Here is a 25,011-nt window from a genome sequence, read left to right as displayed (position 1 = left end):
TGACAGGGAGAGACCATTGGGACCTTTACAGGTTAGCTATCCAAGTAGAAGAACAACAACATAATATAACATTTTCTCAGGGATCTATAAAAGGAGACATTTGGCATAGTGCCACGGACCGAATTAAGAAGAGAACTCACAAGGCAATTTTACAGATAAACTGTACACCACAGAATAGAATTAACTGTGTGCAGATAAAGCAAGACCGTGAAAAACTTCCCATTACTAATGTACTGTGATCAGTGACTACCATAAATCACAATAACAGCTTTTTAAGGCAATTTTCAGGCAATTTGCAGAAGTGCAAGAACTCACCACCTGGATTGTAAGAGCACCACAGACAAACACGGTAACATTTTGTAGTGGAGAAAAAAGGGGGGATTCAGGATTTAACCATGTAGATACATAAATTAAATGCCAAATGTACAACAGAGAAAACTGTTTGATAGAAGGAAACAAAACAAAAAAACCCCACCAACATTTACTAAGAAAAACTGAAAGGATATCTGCAGATGCTATAAGCCAAGTCCGTATATATGGCTACTGAGCTGAATCACAGCTGATAGTTTTAGTGACAACCATAGCACAGCATTAAAAAGAAACAAAGTATCGATTCTGAGTACAACTGTGCCTCCTACTGGATCAGACTGGGATTACAATACCAAAATACCACAGACTCAAGGAAAACCTATTTAGCAGTAGTAACACTCATTAAATACATGCCAACACTCCAACCTCCCATTAAATAAATCTCATGGGCTGACCCTTTTGATGCACAAAATAATAAGCAATTACCAGTCAACTGTTACATGGTGACCAGCCAAGACTCATTGAAAATTGCTGTCATAATTGGCATCATGTTGGAGATTTATAAATGTCTCAGTGAGAATGACTGTAGTGATCCTGAAGGTGAACTAAATGGAGTTTAAAGTGAGGTTTTGGATACATTTTGAAGATTGTTTAAATGTGTTTTGACAACACTTAATGTTGAAATATTTAAACATTTCCAAATTACGGAGCTGGGAAAATTGGGCAAAATTTGCACACGAAAAAATGTAAAAAAAAAAAAATCTAATCTAAGAACTCTTATTCAGCTGTTACAGATTAAGACAGACGTCAGATAACTGATGAACAAATATATCCAAATAATTATTGTAATATATGTAGAGATATCGGCTGGATTTTAGTTTGATCATCTTTAGAAAAATATGAATGAGTAATCAACAAAATAACCAAAATAATAAATAAAAATAAAGCTTACTTATTTCTTTCATCACTCACCATTTAAAGATAAATGTCATATTTTGCATTGGCACACATATTCATAACTACTCTGCGTTAAAATGGAGGCTCTGCTCTATTTAACCTGTTGCCATAGTGAATCATGACATCTGATGATGGCTTTTTTTTTTATTACACAGACATATTTAGCTCTGCAAATATTCTCAGAGGTGGCTGAACTTATTCTGATTAGATGCTCTGGAACCGAGAAGTTTCCCATTTTAGGATGAATCAAGATTAAAGTTATTCTGAGAGTTCTTGTCTTCTGGAAGAGACACCTGGAACTGCCTCACCTAAATGTAACACATGCCACTATTAGGGTTACACCTAATAAATACACAGCCACCCATTTAGCCTCTAGTCTTATAACCACTAATCACCTCTTACAGGTATTTTATGCGATCTGTATTAGAAGCATGGAACAATCTACTGAGAAACCTTCATGCACATAATACAAGCTCTTTCTGCAGCTCCTCACCTTAGATTTTAGTGGCAGAGCATAGACAGATTCGGTGAGTGAAGAATTCTGCCTTCGGTCCAGAGTGTGGTAGACATGTTCCTCCCCGTCCTCTTCATCCACCACTTCCTGTTCCTTGTCTTCCAACTCCCCCTCTGACTGGTCAGGAGAGGACAGACGTGGCCGGCTAACCAAATCTTCTGACCATCTGTCTCTGAGGAAGTTAAGCATGTAAGATAACAGCAGAAGACAATTAGATGTATCTTAGTAGAGGCACAAACTAATACAGCCACGTTTATGAACAGTTTATTTTCTCTTAAAACTCCTGCCAGAGAAAATGAATTTTATTTTTCTGACACACTGGTGATGACACAAATCTTGACATAATACTGTTGCCTTTCCCATATGATGGCTACCTTGTGTAAAGTGCTGTGCTGATGTTTGGCTCAGATGTGAAGGATTCTGATTGACCACTCTCAGATAAAGACATCAGCCGGGCAGGAGGTATGGCCCATGTCTGTCCAGTGAGTGAGGATGATAAAATGGCTGCTGCTAAAGCTGACCTGTAGATAGAAACACATACTTTATGAGACACTATGTGTAACAGAAAAGTAAATGAAATGCATGGAAAGCATCGCATGCAAATTTGAAGTCACTCTACAATTTTTGACTTTATTTATCGAGTTTGGATGATGACAACTGAATTGAATTGAATTGAATTGAATTGAATTTTTTCTTTACACATGATCTATCGCTACACAAAGTCTCATGATATTTTGCTTGTTAACGTTTTTTGTAATAACAGATAGAAAAACAAATAAAGCCCAGCTTGCGGAAGGACAGAACATAACCTCAAATACGGTGGAAATAATCAACATTTCGATAAATAGCCTCTAACAAGCTCATAGCAAACATGAAAATGTGGATTAAATGACAGTTTAGTAGAAACATGAAACATGAAAGGCTGTTGGAGGTTATGGGCGATAAACAGAAAGTGTTAGGTACCTGGGTCTCTCAGGTGAAGGGTTTGGGCTGCGAGGGGGAGGGGTACGAGGTACGGCTGGTTTGGGAGCAATGGAGGCAGCAGGGATCAAACCATGAGCTATATGCTTCTACGCAACACAGAGAGAAGAGTTAGAGGGACATACAGACACAACGCTTCAGGAGGGTTTATATACGATGACACCAAATTGAGGGGGGGGACAAACAAAAACAAAACAACACAGATGTTGAGCAGGGTGAACAGCAGGGGAAGGGTAAAGACAGAATCACAGTATGAATCACAGTATGACCACCTGACGACCAGTGATGAGCGTAATGAAGGCACAACAGCACCAATATTTATCCTCAAATTTTACTAAGTAATGCTAGAGCAATCGCTAGTGCACAAAAAACCCTCAATTCACCATTTATACAAACTCTAGCTTAAAAAATAGGCAATACCACCAATTAAATACTCATTACCAAGAGTTAGCGGCAGTATTTTTTAAAAACAAAGAACTCCTACTATTATTAATTAACCATAAGTAAAGCCTTAAAAAACACAAAAATAATAAGACAAACTACAAAAGGTTAATATCTATCATAAAAGAATGGAAACTTACAAACTCCTTGTCTTTCTCCCTCCTAAAGCTAAATCTTAACATACTGGAAATACGTTTTACAGTTGGCGTCTACTATATAGGTTAATGTTATTTAATGCTTTTGCGAAGTATTCTTTCAATAAAACAGTTTTACAATTAAATCAGAAATTATAATTCGCCGAGAAAGGAAAATGCGTAAGCTAACTAAATTCAACAAGGATGGCTGCTTGCAGTTTCCTTGTATCTAGACGCTTCACAACAAGAAGGAACCGTGCTCCAAACGTAACGCTGATTGGCTAAGTTTGAAGGCAAAAGCCAATCAGAGACTGCTTTGATCCACCTAGCAACGACTTGCTTACCAACTCGCAGCCTGGCCAACAGGGGACGATGTTGGCCCATTTAAATAACACCGTTTGTCCCCGAAAAAACTTTTCTTTTTCTTCTTTCACTGCTGGTGACTTTTAATTTGAAGAACAGGGCTTTTTTCAAGTAGGAATAAGTAAATAAAACGTCATTCTCCCACCTGTATTAGCCGCCTATCTGAAGGCCTGCTGTGTTTGTTCTGTCTAAATTCCCAAACTATTTATCTACTGTATTATAACAGTGGCTACGTTTATAGGTATCCCAATTGCAATCTTTACAGTTCCTCACCAATAGGAAATACGTCAAACTATAAAATCCACCCAATCAACACAAAACCAAATACAGAAGACAACCATAAAGCCATTAAATAACTGAGACGTTCCTCAATAAAATACAGCTATGTGTGGGTCAGATCTTTAGCCTGTTTTTTGTCATTTGAAGCATAAAGGAACAGCTTTAGAAAAGCATTGTATAAGTATAATTTTAACCTTTTTATTTCTTTCCAACATGAAAAACCGAGTTATTGTAATAAATGGGGAAAAAGTGTAATCTTTGTTTTGTTCTGCTTCTTAGTTTAAAAAAGCAAACAAAACAACTTTGCCTTAGGAAATGTAGACAAATAGTGACTAAAGTCAACACATTGGTTCCTGCAATATCTACTTTTCTGATTAACAAAGCTGGAGAGAATTTTATCTTTCCAGGGCTATGTTGGAACTAAAATCACAGAGATGAAGAAAATCTGTGAATAAAATTTAACCACATGGTATTTCTTTTCAGTTTCTGTGGATTAGGATGTCATATGATCCTGGGCTAGACGTTCAATAGTTAAAAGCACGAGTCTTGACTTGGCGTGTATGTGGTCAAGACTCATTCCACGCATTCCCGACCTGATTGGTAACTGGAACCACAGACAGAATTAAAGAATTTTATCTTCCCCATGTGTTTTATTCCTTTTTATTGTCATTTGAACTCATACAAAGACTTATCAACACAGAGCTATGCAGGACCAAGCACAGAAAGGAACAAAGGCAACCTGAAAGCTTTAGAAAAACAGGTACCATAAACCTCTGCAGATACACTAAGGCATTTAGAATTATTAGGCACTGTAACATGAACACAAAGATGTAAAAAAGATGATCCTCTGCATCTGTTAGTACACTTAACAAAATATGAAGCATTCACTGCACAGACTTGTTACACACTCGGTGAGGCATTTTCCTTCATGATTTAGCATAAATGGCACTTAAAAGAAAGTAACAGGTAAACAGTAAAGAATGTTACATCTTCTCAGTGAAACTGCTTAAAAATATTTAGAATTTAAAACATTGAAATGCAGCAATATATAAGTTCGCTAATGGATTAAGCAAGGCTAGTAAAATACATTCATTCAAGAAACAAACCAAGGACTCTCGCGTGCAAAACAACATTCACAACTTGACCATTCACAAAGTAGCTCTACAACCTACAGCTTACAGGTAAATATATATTTGTGTTTTTTATTACATAAATAATTTGATTATCAAATGTGTATAAGAATCTACTTTGTAGATAAAGAGAAAGTCCAACACGGTAACGTGTCAGTAAAATAGGGAATGTGACTAAGATAAAGACAGGTAGATAAAGAGTAGAAACCCAAATGTGGGATTTGATCAGAGTCACTGTAGGGTGACTGGCTGTCCAAGTGATGCAGGAAAGTCATCAGTCTGCCCACATTCTTCCCTTCTACAGACATAATAAACTTTAACTACATCAAAATTCACATCAATAAAACACAGGTCATGCTCTTCTTAGGGAAGCGGGTAGGATGAATCACAAGGGTAAATGATACATCCTTGTATTTCTGGAACTTGGAGGCATATTGGTCTGTGGCATAACTGGTACATTAAGCAAATTTAAAATACCAATATTTGTGCATTTAAAACTGTGTCCCAGGAACGGCACTCAGCAGAAACAACAGTCCTCAAAGACCGTCTCACAAATACAAATGACAGTAATACATAACCATGGTACACATATGATTTTTTTTTTTTTAGCAGCTTATAGAATATTGCATTCATCACACCCCTCTTCCCAGACATAAAAAACTCCACTATACAATTAGCATTCCCTCAATCACTGTTTAACATACTGCAACATAGTTTATTAAATCTACATCCATAAAATCCATGAATTTTAAATCCCCAAACTGATCAGCAGCCACTGATTTCTACAAAACTGTGGCAATAAGAAGATTCCTTCCCATAGACAGTATGCACAGCTATGCTCACTGTGTACAGCTCTGTACACAATGGCACTAACAAGGGAGTGCTTAACCCACAATCAAATCACTGCCTTGCAGTCAAGCAGAAACTGGGGCTGGGTGTGTTTGCACCACTTTGTTTTCTTCTTCGATTCGTCTGGAGCATGTTTTTCAGAAAAAACAAAAACAAAACACTGAAATCGCAGCTTAACTAAGAAGCCAGTCTCAGTGATCTCTGTGTGTGTGTGTGTGTGTGTGTGTGTGTGTGTGTGTGTGTGTGTGTGTGTGTGTGTGTGTGTGTGTGTGTGTGTGTGTGTGTAAGTTTTAGTTTTTCCGACAGTGCAGTTTTACTGTGCTGTACATATACTGGAATGGCACTAAATGCTTTTTTATTGTGTCTGACGTACAGTGCAACTTGCATCAGATACAGAACTGTGCTGGGAAAGCACCCACATACCATCACGTGCACCAATATACAGTATTTGGCACAGCCACTTTCCAAAGCAACATACTACATACACTGCTGCTTAGTATTCCAGTGGAAACACCAAAGGTCACTGATAGTACACAAAACAGGTCCAGTATAGGTACAGCACAGTACTGTATACTGGGCTCAATATGCGTACTGCAGACAGTAACAGCTGCAGTTAGCTCAGTAGAGGCCACTGTCATTGTTGTAGGAGCTGGAGCTGGGGAAGGTGGGACAAGGTTTATTCCAGGGCAGAGCGCCGGCCTTGTCTGCTGTGGGAAGGCTGAGGGTGCTGGCACTCTTCATCTTGTTCTTTAAACCCCAGCTGAGGAATGATGACTTCTTGGCTACTTTGCGAGACTTTGAGTTCTTGTCATCTTCATTATAGGCCAGACAAATCATGGAGTAGGTCTTAGGCAAGTTTCCACAGAAGGTTGCACTCTTGGTAGGCTATGGTACAGACAATGAAAATGACATTTAGTAAAGAAAAAAAAAATGTCAGTCAGTATTTTGCAGAGTTATTAATATTTATTTATTTATTTTTTTACACTGCATACCAAACAGTCCTAATTATTTCATCAGTCATCAATCAGTTGTTAATATCCGAAATCATAAAAAAAAAAAACTATTGTGAATAGTTATGAAGGGTTGCAAAACAAGTACAGAATAAATACATAATCTAATGAAGTTTACCACCTTTTAAATACTTGTAGAAGTGCATTACTTTTTAACATACTTTCATATAGTTTCTTAATTTCACTGAGGCACTGTTTCTTTCCAAATCATGCCACACTGTGGATGAGTTTAAACCTCAATGATTTTAGCTCTTTGTCCACATGTTTAGGCTACTTGGCTGGTGAACTCACACAGCAGTAATTTGTTTTAAACACACACGTAGGTCATAGTCAAGGTCCTGTTTCTCATGGGAAATGATATAAACCATTTACACTGATACCTCCAAGGAGAAATCTAAAACTCTGGACTGAGCAATCACTTTGCACAAAGACCAATTCTGCCGTCACCATTTGTTAATCAAACAAACCTGCTGATAACCTTTCCCTAAACACATTGGACAAAACGAGGGCCTTGCATACCATGGCAGTGCTGTTGTCCATCATGCTGACCACCTGGATATCAATCCCCTCCTCGTCCACATCCTTCAGAAGTCGCATCATGTCACTCACGCTCATCCACTTGCACTCTGTGTCACCCACAGCAACAATGTAGTCACCTTCTTTGAGGCCATCAGCCTGGGAAAAAACATGACAAAGAAAATTGAGTTACAGGGTGAAATGTCCTGATATTGTAGAAGAGTAAACATTTACAAGTCATGTTGAACTACTTTCCTTCGACTCCCTTGAGGCAGCTACAATCAGCCGAAAAACAACTGAAGTTTAGTCTAAAGTGGGGGTTATTTGGGGGGTGGGGTTTTTAACGCCTTATTTTTTTAGAAGGCATAACTCATCATTAGCGTGCTGCAGAGCACTCCACTAACATGATTTCACATGTGTCTACCTTATAATGTGATCCATGTCCACCTAAGATAGGTCAAACACTAATGACCCAGCAAGTTCTAAATAAAAATCCTATTTAATGCAGTATTTAAAGTTATGAATAGTCTGACCTAGTTAGCTTATGCAAGACTACTAATCTGTTTCTCTACATAGCTTGCAGGGCCTAATAAAAGTCTGCTCTTTGTCAGCACCTCTTAATGAGCTGTCAGACTGCTGGCTTGTAGAGAGTAAATACTCCCTGATTCTTAATTAAATTAGTAGTCAGAGTAGCTGACAAACAGGAGGAGGGGAAGGCCTCCAAACATTCTTTGAGGCTGAAATCCTGTTTAGGCTTCCAAGAGTGACTTTATTTAATCAAAGGCTCATTGAGTAGATAACATCGAAACGTATTTGATATTCTGCATGGAAGCACAACTGAAAATTCAAGCTGTTAGATTTTCCACAGCAAACAAAGCTATGCCATGATTGTAATTAATATCGAGAAACCTATGCATCTAATTTTTAATCAAATCTGCCAAGAGCACCAAAAGTGGCCAAAAGATATCTCTCCTGTGCTCTAAAAACAATGTACCTTGTAAAATTAAGATGTGCCAGATATGATATGCCAACCAGTGCGTGATCATAATTTAACAGAGTAATTTCAAAAAAGGAACTTCCAAAGGACTAATGCATTAATTATGAATTACACAGAAAGTTAATAAACCATGTAATGTTGATTGTTACATGGCACCACACTGACAGTCACCTAAAATCCTGTATATCTACTCCTGTTCATTCAGTGGTAGGAAATAGAGTTTAACTCACAGCAGCTGCACAGAGAGGGTCCAGTGAAACCACCTGAACCGGTGAGTCTCCTTTCAGTGTGAAACCCAGGTCTCTGTCGTCTGAGCGAACCCGTATTGTCCGTGGGGCAGTCCACCGCTGCTTGGCCGAGAAGACTGACTGCGGGCCCTGTGTGGAGACAGAATGCGGATGCTGGGATTAATAAGGCTACAGGTATTCTTGACTTAAGAAGATAATATCCTGTTGAGTTTGATTTCAGTGAATGCTGCGGGGGAAACTGAAAATCCAATATAATGTCTTGGCTTGAGCCCTTAATACTCACATATTTGAGCTATATTACTATAGCAGTAAATGGCAGGTAAAGGGCCAGAACGGTGGCTACAGTCTTGTGTATTACCACTTCAATTCAGAGGAGCTGGAAGTCATATGACTGAAGAATTAATGGTACCTTTCACACAACTGAAATTATTTTTCCTCAAAATTTTAGCAGGGATGTCATTTTTCTGTATGATTAGGCAAAAAAGGCAGTGAATCCTTTGAACAAACTGACACTCATGGAAAACCTTCTCAAAATGCTGTAGGTGTTATGCATCTATCCTTGAAAGTTGATATTTCCAATAATACTTTCCATTTAGGCTGCCCGTCTCTAACACACTTGTTATCTGCTGGGAAAATCTCTCCTCCATTGAATCCTGACACTCAGTTGTACCTAGTACCAAGACGACTCTTATCGCACTGGCTTTAGTAATCACCGGAGTGATTGTTCAGCGAGATGGTGCCAGATTAAGCTTTTCAGTCCCACATTCCTCTTCATATCTCTGGGAATATGTTCTTGCTGCTGTGACTGGTTTTGTAACTGGCACCAGACAGGTACTTATTCACCTACTACTGGAAATGTCAGCTGTGACCCAGGCCCCCTTTATGAATGATTTCAGCTTTTTTAAACATCCCTTTCAAACAAAGTGAACAGAAGATTCCAGGGTTAGAGAGAGAAAATTTGTTAGTCACCCATCCCTCCCTACCTCTCACCACCACCATTTATGAAAGGTACAGGAACATTACTCAATGCATTTAGCATGAAAGACTCCAAACTTGGAATGCGAAAAGTTTGGGAGTTACAGGAAAATGAAGTCAACCTTCAATCTCAAGGTAAATTCACCAACTTCAGTAGAGATTTTTCCTTCAACAGAAGCAGTGAACTGTAAAAAGTTCTATTTTCTCATCTCCCTTTAAAATGCCACAATAACCATGAGCAGACTTAAAGCAAGGACCAGCACCTTTGTCCATGTTTAGTGTTAGTTTTGCATGAGTCCAGAAAGTTTTGGACACATCAGAGGAGTTTTCATGTGCCAAAGCTTCCAGAAGACTCATCCTTGGTTGGTTGTATTCAGAAACAACAAAAAATACACTCTGGGTGTTAAAATAAAATAAATAAATGAAACTTTTTAGGACAAAACACAAATCCAGAGGCATTTAATGTCCTTTAATGAATAGACCAGACCAACAACCATGTATGAAATGTGTGAGTAAATCGTTAGTAACCCACGTACCAGCCTCTGGAAAAAGTCGATGACTTTCACCTTTGCAGCTGCGGGAAATTCCATCTCTGCTTTGTGTTCTGTTTTAGCTATAAAAAAAGAGAGTAACAAAAATAAATTTATCACTCTATAATGTTTACCGTCACAACCACATTTTAACTGTTAAGAGAGATGGACAGGGAGTTGGCAGTATAAACATTACATCATCTCTACTTGGAAATAAATGCCACTTATCAAAGCTAACTGCAGCAGGTGTGGCAGACAATGCAGCTCCCTTTTTATGAGCCGTTTCCTGAGAGACAGTCCTCCCAAATCAACACAGTGTTTTTGCTTCGCTTTAGTGCCTTTTGTTAGTGTTAAGTGTTAGCTGTAGTGACACTAAGGTGACTGTTCGGTTTCTGTGATTACCAGAGGATGAATAGCTTTCACCTCAGTGACATTTATTGGAGACTCAAATGAACTTTAAAATCATTGACAAACTTATGTTTCCTTGCATACATTTTAACTCTTATTATTATAAATTATTTAAAAACTAAACAAAAACAACTCACAGATGATTTTTGGGGCCTCCATATAATCAGTGAACTCTTCTTCATTTTCATTTTCACTGTGCTTGTTGACTGAGCGCTGGTGACTGGCTTTTAAAATTTCCTGCAGGACCTCCAAGTTGTTGGTATTCTTACACAATCCATAAATCCTCAAAGCCTCCTCATGACCGAAGATGGCACGACGGATGTGAGCTTTACCTGCAGAGGAGGAGAAAAATTCATCAAGAAAAGTGAAGAAGACAATAAAGAGGAAAGGAGGGGCTGAGATGAATAGGCAGAGCTATTTTGTTTCGCTTTGTGCTTATTTTACCAATCCGCTGACGTTCATCTTTGTTCTTTAAGATGTCCAGAGCAGTGCATCCCTCAGGAAGGCTATCATACACCTGTGACAAGGTCTTCTCCTGCTTGTCCTCATCATCGCCCGGACCCACTGAACACACAGAGAGCAAAAGAAAAAAGAAAAGAAAAAAAGAAAAAAATTAAGCAACTGTAAAACTGTTTTATATCTCTCGTTTTAAAGCATAAAATACAAGCAGAACTATTGATAGTGATTTTGATTATTATGTGGGGTTTGCATGCTCTCCCAGTACTCCAGCTTTGTTCCACAGTCCAAAGATCAAAGTCAAAAGTTGACAGTAGGTGTGAATGTGAGTGTGAATGGTTGTCGTTCTCTATGTGTTAATCCTGTGAAAGACTGGTGACCTGTCCAAGGTATATTCTGCCTCTCACCCTATGACAGCTTAGATAGGTTCCCTGCCCCCAATCCTGAATTGGACAAGCAAATGAATGTTTTAAAAGAATTTTAAAAATGCAATCTTTGTTCATATATTCCATAATTCAATCTTCCTTTTCTGGTTCACTGGATTTTAAAGTTTTAATTAAATCTATTAAACCAAAAGCATCCGGAAATATCTTTTAGCTTCCTGAGTTTTCTGCTTAGCAGAGACAGTATAGAGAATTTATTTGGAATCGTTTGTGATTAATCTGTTTACTACAGCAATCTCAATTCAGCCCTGCTCTGTAGTCAAGGCCTCTCTACAGTCCAGTGGTTAATTGCTCTATTCTCCGTGTTCACACAGGAATCTGTTAATGAGCTGCCAAACCCAAAGCTGCTTCGTTCCGTTGTTTCCTTTATTCAGTCTCGTCCCACTCTCAGAACCATAGCCACCCACTCTGCTCTATTTTGTTTTTGATTTATTCATTTCCAAATGTACATGTAAAGTACAAAAGGAAAAGAATAAAAACATACAGCGAAACAGTGCACATCAGTAGAAAATTGCATTATGGAGTTGACATAAAGCTGGAGATAAGAAAATCACCTTTCCTTTCCCTCACACTCTCTCACTTGGTCCCATCTATTTATGTAAAGAGCAGTAAGAGTCTACATAACTGTTAATCCTGCAGAAGTATACAGCACTTACACTCAGTTGGGTTTTTCTTGTTTGTTTTTTTTATTTTTAAATCACCTCAGCTGTCTTTCTTTCCCTTCTCATCATGACCTCTTTTGCTGTCTTTTTTGGGACTCTTTACAATCGTGTGTATCTCTGTGCATGTGCATGTATGTGTGTGTGTTTGCATGCATGGATCTCTTTGTGTGTCAGACAATTTGTGAGTATCCCCAAAGAGGCATTATATAAAAGCATCCAAGATGGCTGTGGTACAGGGACGTAATCTGACATGACCAACCCAATGGCCCATACAGCACTTTAAGAGATCAGATATTCCAGAGAGCTCAAGAGGCAGCCCAAATCCTGTTACATCCAGCCTTGAACTGCTGTACACATTAACAACCAAGAGCCAAATATCTACTACACACAACCCGCATGAAAACTTACTAAAGGAGAAATGTATTAACAATCTTTTAACATAAACAGTTTTTTCAGGTAAAGAATACATTTGTGTTGTCTAAGCAGAACAACACAACAGCATTTTTTTTTTATATGCATCTATGAAGAAATAAAAACTTCCCCCCCAAAATCCCACTGAATCAAAAATTCGAATCTCTTCTTACACTGGTGGTCCAGCAGTGCTGAAGCTACAAAGTAGTGTGCCATGGAGCGGTAGTGGTTGGTTTTAATTTGTGACATGGTGGACCAGAAAAATGGCACATTGTCTTTTACTGGTGTCTGGATCATGCACTGATGGACTTGATCGTAGATTTCTGAGACCTGGCAGGAAGAAGATGATAGAGTTACATTTAAAAGTGCATTAAAAGCACCAAGACAGGTACAAAAAATAAAAAGAACTGTGGCGACATTATCACTTTACATTCACTTTAAGTACAGTAGATCTTTCTAAGTCTGGAGCAAGAACAAGAGTATTACTTGTATATAATGTGAGGACTATGTGTGGCTTTTCTGAAGTTTACCTTTGCAGCCTCTTGTGCAACTTTCATCAGAGAGTAAAACTGGTTTCGGATGCCAGGCAGTGCAATCTTCTCAAACAAGCACTCTTGAGCCTGAGCAAGCATCAGCCGAATCAGCATACTGAGCATGGCTGGACTCATGTCGTAGCTGGGAGTGTGGGTGAAAGTCTCCTTAAGGTTATTCAAGACACCTGGACAGGAAAGAGCAGTCGGCACAAGTTGAAATCTAATTAGTCCAAGGAAACTACAATTAGTGCTAGTTATTTAAATCATCAGAGACTTAACTGAGAAAATAAGAAGAAGAAAGAGAAGAAAAAAAAAAACTAAATTACTCCTACACTACATGGAAAATTTCCAGTTTTGGGTTCCATTTTGAAGCCTGCAGGGAGAAAGCCTGCTTTCTCTTTTCCAGCCTCAAGTCTGGGTCAGCTACATAACAAAAGCCACTTTCATGTAATCTAAGTCGTCATGTAATTCCAAGGCTATAATGGTAATTTCAGAACAGAACCTCTCGTTTGGGATTTGGTTGACATGAGCTATATCTGGAACATGAGTATTTATGTATCATGGCTAGCCCACATTTGACTTTGACAGTAAATTTTTGACAATAGAAGTTTGATATTATAGTTAATAGATTGGGCATCCGCCATCTCTCTCTCTCTCTCCTTTTTATCAATTACTTAATTAGAAGAAAGCATATATTTTGCTAGTTCACAAAACAACAGATGTGGTTCGGCTGGTACTTTAACCCCAAGTACTGACACCCTTTTAGACAGATGTTTTAAAAGGTGCACAGGTAGACCAGTGCCTTTTTGCTGTTAATATTATTTCAGCAAGATTAACTATATCTGTGTGTCTGTTAAACACTGAGCAAAGAAATAAACATTAAATTAATTCAATTCAGTTTTATTTATATAGCGCCAAATCACAACAACAGTCGCCTCAAGGTGCTTTCTACTGTACAGTAGATCGTACAATAATAGATACAAGTTACTTTGGAAGAAATAAGGCCATGTCCACTCCAGCTAAGAATTTATGCCTACTGTTTGCCAGATAAAAACCTGGCAACAGTGAGTTGCAGACAGCTTAATAACAGAGCAATGCCTCAGTACAATTCGCATAAAGACTTGGCAACTCCTACAGTAGCTGGCTTCTCTCATTCACATCACCTTTTGCGTCCTTGGCTAAAGAGCCCTGCAGCAGTTGCGCTACACCTAGCATTCCTGCCTGTAAACTCCCAGCTTGGATTACTACAGGTTCTTGGTCACAATGTTCTTCATAATAACATAATTGTTTTCCTTCACACAAGCCTAAATTAAAGCCATCAAAGCAACGTAGTTGAAGCAATATCCAGAGCTATAATTATAGAGCAATACTGCCCACACTGCAAAGTCATAAATCTATCACGAAACATTCTGAAACCTTTGAGGGTTGGACAGTCTCTTCATGTTTTTGGTGCTTCCTGGAGCTCAGCCACATGACAAGAAACATCTACATTCATTCTCCGTCACGGAACAGAAGTCAGGGTGGAAGCTGGCCAATATTCTAAAAACAAAAATGTACTGCAGTGGTAATACTTTTCTGAGAACTGTGTTATCAGAGAAGCACTGCACGAGGGTGAAAAAAAAAAAAAAAGTCTTTCGCTTTGAATGAAACCCTCTGCCTGGCGCTTTTTCAGCAGTTAAAAGAAGTTCTTGCTGTCACTATTTATTCATTTTTTCTTCTTGGCTTTCTTTTCTTTTCTTTTTATATCTGCTCCTTTTACTCAAAGATTCAGCTTTCGGTAGCAGTGTTTCAGACTATAGAGGAACAAAGATAAACATAACTTTAAGAAACAAAAGTCTGACTGTTGGCCTTAACACAGGCTGAAAAGAGAGAATTAATATGACTGCAGATCATCAGTTCATCACGTCTCTGCATACCTGCAGCTTTCTGGAAGGAAGAAACAGCCTCCTCCAGGCCAGTTAGTGTCTGTCGATTAGCACGGGTACCGAGCTGAGAGTAGAGGGCGGCCATGTTGAAAAGGATACTGGCCTTCTCTAGTGACAGGTTTTGTTGACATAGTGGCACTCCTGTGAAGGAGTCATACCTAAAGGAAAGTAAACACAACATTAATGTGTTAAAAAAAATAACTCATGAAGATAAACAGTCCAAAGAATATGAAGTGAAAAATATTTTTAGCAACAATATAACAGCCTTTCTGTCACACTTTGTGTGTTGTTACATTTTAATGTAACAGCATGTATATCATATTCTTGTCTATATCACTTGTTTGAAATGCTTCAAATTTGCTTCACAGCTAAAGCTCTTTAAAGTCTTTGAGCTCTTTATCTGTGCATTTATCTTTGCTAGAAATTTCAATTTAATTCACTAGCAATGACTAACATAAGTAATATGACTAACACGCAATAAAACCTCCCTGAAAAGAATGCTTGCACTTCATTGAGACTCCTTTGTGACTCTTGAGTGTGGAATTCTTATAAAATCCAAGACAGGATTTGTCATCTGATATCACTGATAAGTTAATATGTCTCTCAAGCCATCTACTGTTTTGCTTTCTAAACAGGATTTCTCTTCCAGGCTTGATACATGACGAAAAAGCAGCAGGAGGGGAAAAAAAACCCCAAAAACTGCTGTCAAATGTTTCCTTTTTATTTATTTCATAAGGAAGTTTCCAGTCGAGTCACACCAGCTGACATGGTTTCAGGAAAGCACAGGTGTTCATGGCACCTCTTTGCTTATTTTGAAGTCACTGGATATAGTCTCACCTGTTTCCTTTCTATCAGAGGTTAGAAAGACAAGGTGACATTTGCACTGCTTGCTTTGTCCGTTTTGCTAATTAGGAAATGACTGCAGTGTACCATGTGAAGAAGATGCCCGTCTGTCTGGTTGGGGAGAAGAATCGGCTCTCTATCAGAGGAAGATGGCTGTAGTATTTTGCAAGCAGCTCCACCCCGGCCTCACTTCGACTTGGTGTTCTGCATGCCTAGGATATGTAAGACAAAAGCATATGTTCACAAGTGGTGAACGAACACAAAAGACCATCTTTTTTCTGTGCTACTCGATCATTATCATGTCCACTGTATTTGGTAGGTGGCAGAAATGTCAAGAATGATCTCTCACTCCACCTGTAAACTAAAATGAAGTTAACTCCGCAGCTAACTGCACAGGAAATATGTTTTTGTAGTTGACCCAGCCCATAAAAGTTCAAGTCAAAGGATTTCATGGTTTTTTCCGTGACAGACATGAATAATGGGTATATTAAACACACCTGTCGCAGGTCCATGAAGTCAGCAATCTCATCTTCAAAAGTCTTCCCGTCTTCACTATAGTGCTCCAAGATAAAGTCCTATAAAAGACAGAAAGACAAACAATTAAAAAAAAATTTAAAAAAAATTAAAAATCAGCATGTAAATATAAGTTCTTTTTAGCATTTAGGAGCTTAAGTTAAGCATTCAATCTGTTGGTTACACAGTGGTTTTTCTCATACCATCACTAAATAGTAGAAAGAAGACAACCCTGTGTTGTGTATGCTGGAGAGAATTTCTTTTCTCTCTGAGCCAGCCACATGTAGGAGAGGCTCCATCAAATTTAAAGCCATATTGTGAATACCCCCATTAAAGAGGATTAACTGGAAAATGTTTATATGGATGAATAACCTTTATCTTTACTGGAATACACCCTTTACTGTCAGGAGAACTTAGGTTTCTTAGAATTTATTCATGAGAGCAACTCTTTGTACTTGGAAGCTTTTTGAATAAGGCCGCAGGTCATGAAAACTGAGGCACGATTTCAGTCAAGAAGTAGAGCAGAATTAACGTGCTCGGAGATCTTTGTCAGAAAACGTCTCACATGCCCGTCAACAATCCGAAACAGGATGCGACACAATATAAACGTGCCAACTATGACATTTACAAGCGGGCCTACCCCGTTTACGAGAGTTCAACTTGTCTTTATAACTAGTGACCCACTTTTAGCTTTTTCCTAATCAGGTGATGTCCTGGTCCTAAATGAACATTCAGTGACATGACATAGTAACGTAACACATGCGACAGACAATATGACTGAAATACGTAATTCAAGGATACTTAGTTTCAAGGATATATATGTAAACATGCAAATTGAAAATACTGCCTACAAATATCAGCTTTTATTATTATTATTATTATTATTATTATTATTATTATTATTATTATTATTATTATTATTATTATTATTTGTAGCTCCATACCTATATTCCTGTTTTGACAGAAATTATAATACAATTTTGTTTAACCGATGATCAAAAGTGGTGTTTTGCATGTACCCAAGTATGCATTTCTGAAAGCACAACACAGTTTAAGAATGCAAAGTCGAAACTTTTGAGGTTTCTTTTGTACCTTGAATGGAGTAGAGAAGTCAACTTCTTTTGTTTCCTTCAGGCCCAGAGCAATGAGGGGAATGTTGGCAGAATCTCTGAAGGCAACAAAGACAAATATGTAGCTGATCTGTGTAATCCATATGATATAAATTCACAACAAAGCAAACACACGATAGCAGGACAGCAGGACCTTTCATTTAATAAAAATAAAAAAATAAAAATAAAAAAGGGACAAAATATTCAATACAAGTAAGGACAAATAGAAAATATACCAGTGCAACAGATCGATGGTTAAAAAGACGTCTCTATGGTTTGTGTGAATATATATATCCAGGAAACACCCTTTGAAAGCACACCAAGCCTTAGTGGGTATATCAGGTCAACACAGTTAGATTAGTAAATATTAAATCACACTAGTCCCATCAGTGACAGCTTTGTTGTTGAGAAAGTTTAGTTTCATAGGAGGTACTGTACAAAAGGATTAGGCAGATGGTGTTGTGAAAAATCTGTTAGGATTTAAAGGTGAATGAGGCCTCCCATGTCCCTCACTGTTGATTAATTATTCAGGAGTTGCAGCTTTGCTTCAGTCTGTCTTTCTTCTAGCTACTAGCAGGTTTTAACCTCCGATTATTGCAGCCTGGCAAATAGTAAACAGAGGCTGCCATAAAACACTCATAAAACACACTGTTTTGATCTCAGCTACAACCTTAATGGTTTGGAAATTTTCTGGTTTTATGGGGGTCCTTGTTAGTGACAGATGGAAAGCAAGTTCAGCTTGTTATCAGCGCTGAGGGACTATAACCTGACAGAAACCTGCTGCTAATCACAGAGGCATCATTAAAAAAAAAAAAAAAAAAAAAAAAAAACTAAACTCTCTCTTTTCCTCAAAGCAAAATAATGAGCTGTTATTAAAAATTGTATTAAAAAAAAAACAAAAAAACCAAAAAAAAACACCCGCTTCTGGAATTGCCTGATACAAACTTCAGGCTCAAAACCACTTATGTTTAAAAGGATTAACTAACAATCTCAGACCTCATAAGAGACATGATTTTCTGTAAATTCACATCAAAAGGAGTGGAGGTGAACTACTGTGCACTGTTATTGCAAAATACTGTTCTTTACACGAGATGTTCAACACTCAGTGATAAGACAGCATTCCTCTGGCATGCTGACGTGCCAGAGGAAAACCTCATTCATCAGTAACACTGGCAGAGAGAGAGAGAGGCTGCAGTGTAATCCATTAGTCCTTGTAGATGAGATCACTCTGGACTTTTCTCTGGCTTGGCAGAGATGGGTCCATGGGGGTTGAGTGTATCTGTTTCACAGGGAATCTGGAGGGAAAATTTTACAAGCCTCTCAGAGACTCGCTCCTCACACACACGGGGGAAACAGACAACAAGTAGTCAAGGGAAGCTGTGGGTTTAGCTACACAGAGCCAAGCACTTCTTAAACCGTTTAAAGCAAAAGGTTTCAGGCTGTTGCAATCTGTTCTGACTTCTTAGTATACACCGACTAAGAAGACCTCTTAACCCGTTTAACTAGAACATGTCAATGAGGCTAAGAAGTCAGTGTGCACTCAGTTTGGATATGTTGTTAGCAACCGGATGATGTTAATGAATACTAATCTTCCCTTAAGGAGGGACAGATGAAAACGTATATTAAAATAATGTTATAAAACTAAAAACATGTGATTTTATGTGTTCAGAAGTGTTAACTTCATAAAATGATGTTATTAATATTAACTAAATTTATCTGAAGTTCTAAAACTCTGATGATATTTATTACTGAATTATTAAAGTATTCGCAATTGGTGTCAGAGGTCACAGCTGAGCTGAGCATCTGATATCTCTGTGTATTCTGGACAATAGACAAGAGCAAATTATTCTCTCTTGCGCAGCAAAAATGAATACGGTGACCTGCAATGCTGACATATTATCTTACTGTTTTCATTAGTAATCATTTTAATTCTGCTGATTCAGAAATGTTCTAGGAAAGTTCATGAACTTTGCACAAAGGAACTGGACAAATCAGCAACACTTTGGTAGTGTGACGAATCATTTACACTCATACATTGAAATAATGAGCAGTGCTAGTGAGTCCATTTCATTTTTACTTCATAATCTATCAGTGATGAGCCAGGTTTTTTTTTTTTTTTCCCCTCAATAGGGCAATTCAGAGAACAGAACAAACAAATGTACATTACATGTACTGCCATCAGGCCACAGACTGTATGGCACTTTGTATTATGCATTGCCTCATGCCACAAAGGAGCTGAATCTAAGAAATAACCACAGAAAGACACTATACAAAGGACAGTGGACTAGTGGGAAAGACTGTTGGAGACAGGTGTTGTGTTTCTGTACTTAAGAGTGAGGTTGTATTTCAGGCTGAGAGGAGGAGGCTAACTCTCCATTGTGGCTGTACAGCGTCATCCCTATGAGACACCTGCTAGGCAATGACACGAAAGGACTTTCTCAACATATCTAATATTCTCCAGTTTAGGCTTCCCACACACCTGTGCATAAGGCGCTTGTTGACGATGAGAACACTATGGACCTAAATGGGTTTTATTTTAAGCAGACCCACAATGACAGTTTCAGAGGTTTCCTATTGTGTGCCGTGAGCAGGTGCTTCTCTAATAGTCTGATAAGGAGACTGAAGAGAGGCGGTTTGTTCCAGCACTAATGAATCTGATCCCATGAGACTGATCACGCTGGGACTAACAATTATACTGAGAGGCAGCTGGTGAATTTGGAGGATCTAAATAATCTTAGTGGCTGATGCATGAGGTTTTCTTGATGTCCACAAAGAGAAGGGTTTTTTTTGCATTTAAGCAAGATACAAACTACCACAAGCAACACGAGTGTAAAACACATAATACACTCAATATTTGCCTCCCTAGATTCCTAAGAGCAAAGTTCATTGTCCTTCCTGCCTGGTACCCTGCAGACAGGAAACCAAATTTATTACAACCAGGTTGAAGGCTCCTGGTGCTTACAGCACTGAGACTCTGCAGACCAAACAAACTAATCTGGGCTTACTGTGGAGCCAATATGAGTTGGCATTTTAGGTTTTATAAGGTCATCTGCAGATTTATGTCAGAAATTACAACACTGCCCTAACTAGGTCTTTAGCTCAACAAATCGCTACAACAGTTTTTAGAATAGGAAATACACAGTTGGATATTAGAAGCATTACACCTTGTCACCTCAACAACCCTGTTAATTTGCTCAGTATTTTGTTGGGCAAGGATGGGAGGACATAGAGCTAACCCTAATAACAAATCATATGTAGCATAGACTACTCTACCTCTACTGGGTGTGCATTTTTTTCTTATTTTATTTTATTTTGCTTTTATTTTATTTTAGTTATTTGTTTGTTGTTTTGTTTGTTTGGGGGGGTTGTTGTTTTTACACACACAGAGTTGTGTACCATGAATTTACCTCCCGGCACTGACAGTAACGTCTTGAGAGATCCTAATAAGACACCCAAATATTCTGATACCATCCAACCTAGTAGCGAAACTGTTCTTTGAGAATGAGCATGCATCACTGATCACCACACGCAAGTGATCAGAATGGAGTGGGCAAGGTACTGGGTGAGCTAAAAACAATGCCACCGAAGCTTCCGATGGAACAAACTCATCAGTCAAAATTAAATCAGTTATGTGTTTTTGTTTTTTAATAATGATTACACGTCATATTTTCAAAATGGAAAACTCCACAGTTGTTTCATTTCTTCCTGGAATAAAACCTACCCCATGATTACTTTCAGTCACCCAATTAATATTCTTTACCCACAACTGGCTTAAACTTGTTTGGTTACTTCGTAGCCACGAGGAAGTGTACTATTTGCAGCACAAACAGATGCATCTTCAAATAAAAATTTGTCACCACTTCCTCATCAAGTCCTTTGTGTCTTGCCAAAGTTTCATTTACACGTGAGTGAGAGAATGATAACATGCATCAACTTCTTTTATCCAAACCTTATAAATATGGCAGGTGCATTTGGAAAGAAAATACTAGAATCTTTCACTGTTACACACCCATACAACACACACCTGACCATCACACTGAGTGAGAGAATGCTTTTTGCCAGATGATCATCTTGGCTTGCATACAAATTCAACTCAGTGTTTCCTTGTTGTTCTGTGCATTGTGCAAAACCTGATATTCCAGTTTAACAACAACACCACTGTCTTGCACTTTGTCTTTGTGGTTCCTTCTTAAACTTCCACCCCCACCTTTTCCTCCTCTGTCATCAAGAGGCTTTCGTTTGAAAACGTGCCAGAGCCATCCGTCTCTTGTAGGTTGTGAATGTGTGTCTGTTGTCTTACATCTCTATTTTAATAGTAATTCATAATTTTTCTTTGCGAGTTTGGATCAGTGGTCACCTCACCACAAGAAAACTGGGACCAAAATCCTTTGCGTTGAGCTCCTGGAGATGTGTGGACATTTTAGCATGATATCTATTTCACAGCCTCCTTACATGCACTTAATGTAAAACTACAATTATTCTGAAAATTGTAAGCAATTATAGCCTATTGCCAGCAGCTGAATTGCTACTCACAAGAATACTACCATCTAATGTGAGGTCATAAGAGTTATAAGGTCATAAGTTCACGATTCCTTCATTCTAAAACCCTTTTTAAATTTTGAACTGGAGCAGTAGAAAAGAGAGGAGAAACATTTGTACTTACTGGTTGTTCTGGTAAACCTCCACAGAGCTGTTGAGACCTTCCAACTCGCTCATCAGAAGCTGAAGGTTTGAGTTAACGTAGCTCAACTCCAAGAGAACCATTTCTTTCACCTTGCTATTGGATGTAGCCCTGCAAACAGGTGATTGTAGAGAGAGAAAGATTGAAGGGGAAAATGGAGAAGGAAAAAAAAAAACAAAAAAAAAAAACAGATCAGCCTTGTTATTATCCATCCTGGCTCAGCCAAACCTCACTGCAGCTGATTATTAAAACAAGCGTGTCTCTTCTGGTATTCTGGACCACAGATCTGCGTCACTGCGGCCCACTGTACACTTGCTCTACTCTTCGGCACGCATGCTCGACAGATGTCTCAGACTATGTACATGTCACTACTGTAATAGGACTGCACAGAGGTCACCTAGGATCTGGTCAAGGACACGTGTGTGTAAATGTTAGTCTCAGATTTCCCCGCTTTTAAAGCCTAACCATTCTGAATGAAATACGCCTAGAAAGGAGACCCCTTTTGAATCCCACTAGTCATCAACTTCCATGTGACCATCTGCTTCTGCAACAATTATCATTACTTACACACATTTAAATGTTTAAAATGTAGTTCGCATTTTTTTTAAGTTAGAAGGATCAGTGCACTAAATGTTCCATTTGCATACAGCTTTGTATACGTGTGTTCATGCAGGAAGTCTGGAACAAACAAATGGATAAGGTGTGAGCATTTGCTGCATAGCAGAGATAACCCTGCACCAATACCTCTGCATGTTTGTTAATGCTAACATGCGTGCACAGAGTGGATGGAACCTCTGTTATGTAGAATTTATGTTACGTTGTCAGTATGTGAAAACAACCTGCAATTAACGTGCATTCATGGAGACACAAGATAACACACACACACACACACACACACACACACAGTTTATCTACGTTTTACAGTGGATCCTAACGAGTTACCTGCCAGTCATAATTAATGGGACACTCACACATACCCATCATCACCTACAACCTGTCAGTCTCGAGACTGTTTAGAACGTATCTGTCACCTGATCTCCTTCTACCCTGTAATTGCAGAGGATTGCATTTTTTTTAGACATGAAAGGTCACAAGTAATGAAGTCCTACAAGGCAGGGGTTGGAGGGGAAAAAAAACCTGCTTAACCTAAGGGTAAAAGAGCAGGTACAAAATAACCACCCACCAGAATTAACCACAGTCAGGTTCAGTGGATTCCCTTTGCATGACATGAAGCTAATAATATCCAGCAGTCTGGATTTTGTTCAGGCACATTGTAAAAAGGTCACCACATGCTGGATTTTAAATCCACACTTTATACTCTACCACAGCCTGCATCACTTCCTGTTGGCCTGCTGAAGGGCTTCTGAGGAGTTTGGTCTGGGGAACAGATCATGGTAGTGGAGGAAGAGATCCTATGGTTTGGACAGAACAGATGTCTGCTAGCCCAGAGGCTATTATTAATATGTCATTTAAATATCTAATATCATCCTGCAGTGTGTGGGAATCCAACTGTATGCCAGCATCTGTGGTTGTCTCTATCCACTTCTTTGGAAAAGCTTTTTTACACTTTTGGCAGATTGGCAGTGTGCTGTATTTTAACCTTAGGGGCAGCTAGCTGGTGGAGTTTTATAACTAAAAGCTTTAAAGGGCGACTCCACCAATTTTACATATACATTTTCATTTTAGTACAATAAGGGCTGCCATGATTACCATCTGCAACTATAAAGCAAATGTGAAAACACTTTCAAATAAAAAAAACAAAAAACCTTAAACCCCTTGTTCCAAGTGGCCTGTATAGCAGGTTAATATACCTTTATCCTGCTAGTTTACAGTTGCTTCATTCAGTACTGACCAGGCAGGATGGTCTATAAAGCTCCAATATTGGAAATTTAGATTTTTTTTTTTTTTAATCTTGTCTTGGTCTCTGCTGTTTTAATTTTGAGAAGAGAAGAGAGACAAGAATAGAAGAAAACCAGTCTGACCAGACTGACTTTTGCTGAAAGGGAGGAATGCAGAGCAAAGCAGAAGAAAAGAAAGGAGGCAGAGCATATAATGGGTGTCCTAGTGGGATAAGATTGCCAGGATATGCACACTCTCACACACTGAGATGGAAGAGCAGAGGTAGACCTTGGGTTAGATTGCATATGATTTAAGATCTTTAAAAAAAATAGAGCAGAGAGAATACCTATAACTCAGAAGTAAATCCATGCTGTTCTCTGGGCTGCAGGTGGGTTGGCAGAGGGAGACACACATACAGACACACACATTTTCCTCTGACCTTGCCTGGTCAGAATATGTCAAGTACTAAAGGAATGTGCAGACTTCAGAGGCTGACGGCAGGCTTAGACAGACCTAAAGACCATGCAATAACTGTGGTATCCATGTACAGCAGTATTATCAGACAAAAGGAAAGAGATCTCTTATCTTGTGCCATCACAGTCACAAGCACAGTGATGAAAGACAATGATTCACTCTTCTAGAGAAAAGCAACCTTTCATCACAAGGTGCTTTCTGACATTCATACCACTAAACAACATCCTGGCTGTCAGAGTTGTAAACTCAGCTGGGGAAAGTTTTAGGCTTAATTTCTCACATCTTGCTCTCTTGATTTCTTATAATCACTATAATAAAATGGATAAAAGTAAAGCATAAAGTAAAGTGTTCAGTAGACCCTCCTTAATCACATGTCACTGAAGCTCTTTGTTTTCAGATTACAAGGAATGCTCCTCTGCGAGATTGTTATCTCTGACTACCATTTACCCTGTGTCATTTCAATTCTTACCAGTATAAATTC

The 25,011-nt window shown here is 38.6% G+C and overlaps 2 protein-coding genes and 1 long non-coding RNA gene across 5 annotated transcripts in view; 1 reads left to right on the top strand and 2 right to left on the bottom strand.

Moving 5' to 3' along the window:
• The window catches only part of cep89 (centrosomal protein 89), a 55,604-nt gene extending 51,108 nt beyond the window's left edge, over positions 1-4,496 (bottom strand). The window contains exons 1-4 of one of the 2 annotated variants that reach the window (XM_040011115.1): positions 3,343-4,496; positions 2,744-2,850; positions 2,155-2,301; positions 1,760-1,952 (exon numbers count right to left, since the gene is read on the bottom strand). In XM_040011115.1, coding sequence (XP_039867049.1) covers positions 1,760-1,952; positions 2,155-2,301; positions 2,744-2,850; positions 3,343-3,384 — 489 coding nt within the window. In that variant the 5' untranslated portion in view covers positions 3,385-4,496. The remainder of the gene's footprint in view (positions 1-1,759; positions 1,953-2,154; positions 2,302-2,743; positions 2,851-3,342) is intronic. The other variant, XM_040011116.1, reaches the window with a different exon arrangement.
• A 126-nt stretch (positions 4,497-4,622) lies between these two features.
• rhpn2 (rhophilin, Rho GTPase binding protein 2) overlaps positions 4,623-25,011 on the bottom strand; it is a 25,575-nt gene continuing 5,186 nt past the window's right edge. Inside the window, exons 3-15 of one of the 2 annotated variants that reach the window (XM_040011118.1) lie at positions 22,200-22,328; positions 17,520-17,595; positions 16,412-16,489; positions 16,002-16,126; positions 15,063-15,229; positions 13,144-13,331; positions 12,787-12,943; positions 11,086-11,205; positions 10,779-10,973; positions 10,270-10,316; positions 8,711-8,857; positions 7,487-7,642; positions 4,623-6,842 (exon numbers count right to left, since the gene is read on the bottom strand). In XM_040011118.1, coding sequence (XP_039867052.1) covers positions 6,576-6,842; positions 7,487-7,642; positions 8,711-8,857; positions 10,270-10,316; positions 10,779-10,973; positions 11,086-11,205; positions 12,787-12,943; positions 13,144-13,331; positions 15,063-15,229; positions 16,002-16,126; positions 16,412-16,489; positions 17,520-17,595; positions 22,200-22,328 — 1,852 coding nt within the window. In that variant the 3' untranslated portion in view covers positions 4,623-6,575. Of the gene's footprint in view, positions 6,843-7,486; positions 7,643-8,710; positions 8,858-10,239; positions 10,317-10,778; positions 10,974-11,085; positions 11,206-12,786; positions 12,944-13,143; positions 13,332-15,062; positions 15,230-16,001; positions 16,127-16,411; positions 16,490-17,519; positions 17,596-22,199; positions 22,329-25,011 lie in introns of both variants that reach the window. The other variant, XM_040011117.1, reaches the window with a different exon arrangement.
• LOC120721078 overlaps positions 24,209-25,011 on the top strand; it is a 20,284-nt gene continuing 19,481 nt past the window's right edge. The window contains exon 1 of the long non-coding RNA XR_005693107.1: positions 24,209-24,338. This is a non-coding gene — a long non-coding RNA (uncharacterized LOC120721078). The remainder of the gene's footprint in view (positions 24,339-25,011) is intronic.

This window comes from Simochromis diagramma, unplaced genomic scaffold, assembly GCF_900408965.1.
Source record: "Simochromis diagramma unplaced genomic scaffold, fSimDia1.1 OVJJ01000603.1, whole genome shotgun sequence".
Lineage (NCBI taxonomy): Eukaryota > Metazoa > Chordata > Actinopteri > Cichliformes > Cichlidae > Simochromis > Simochromis diagramma.
This window is presented reverse-complemented; position numbering and strand designations above follow the sequence as displayed.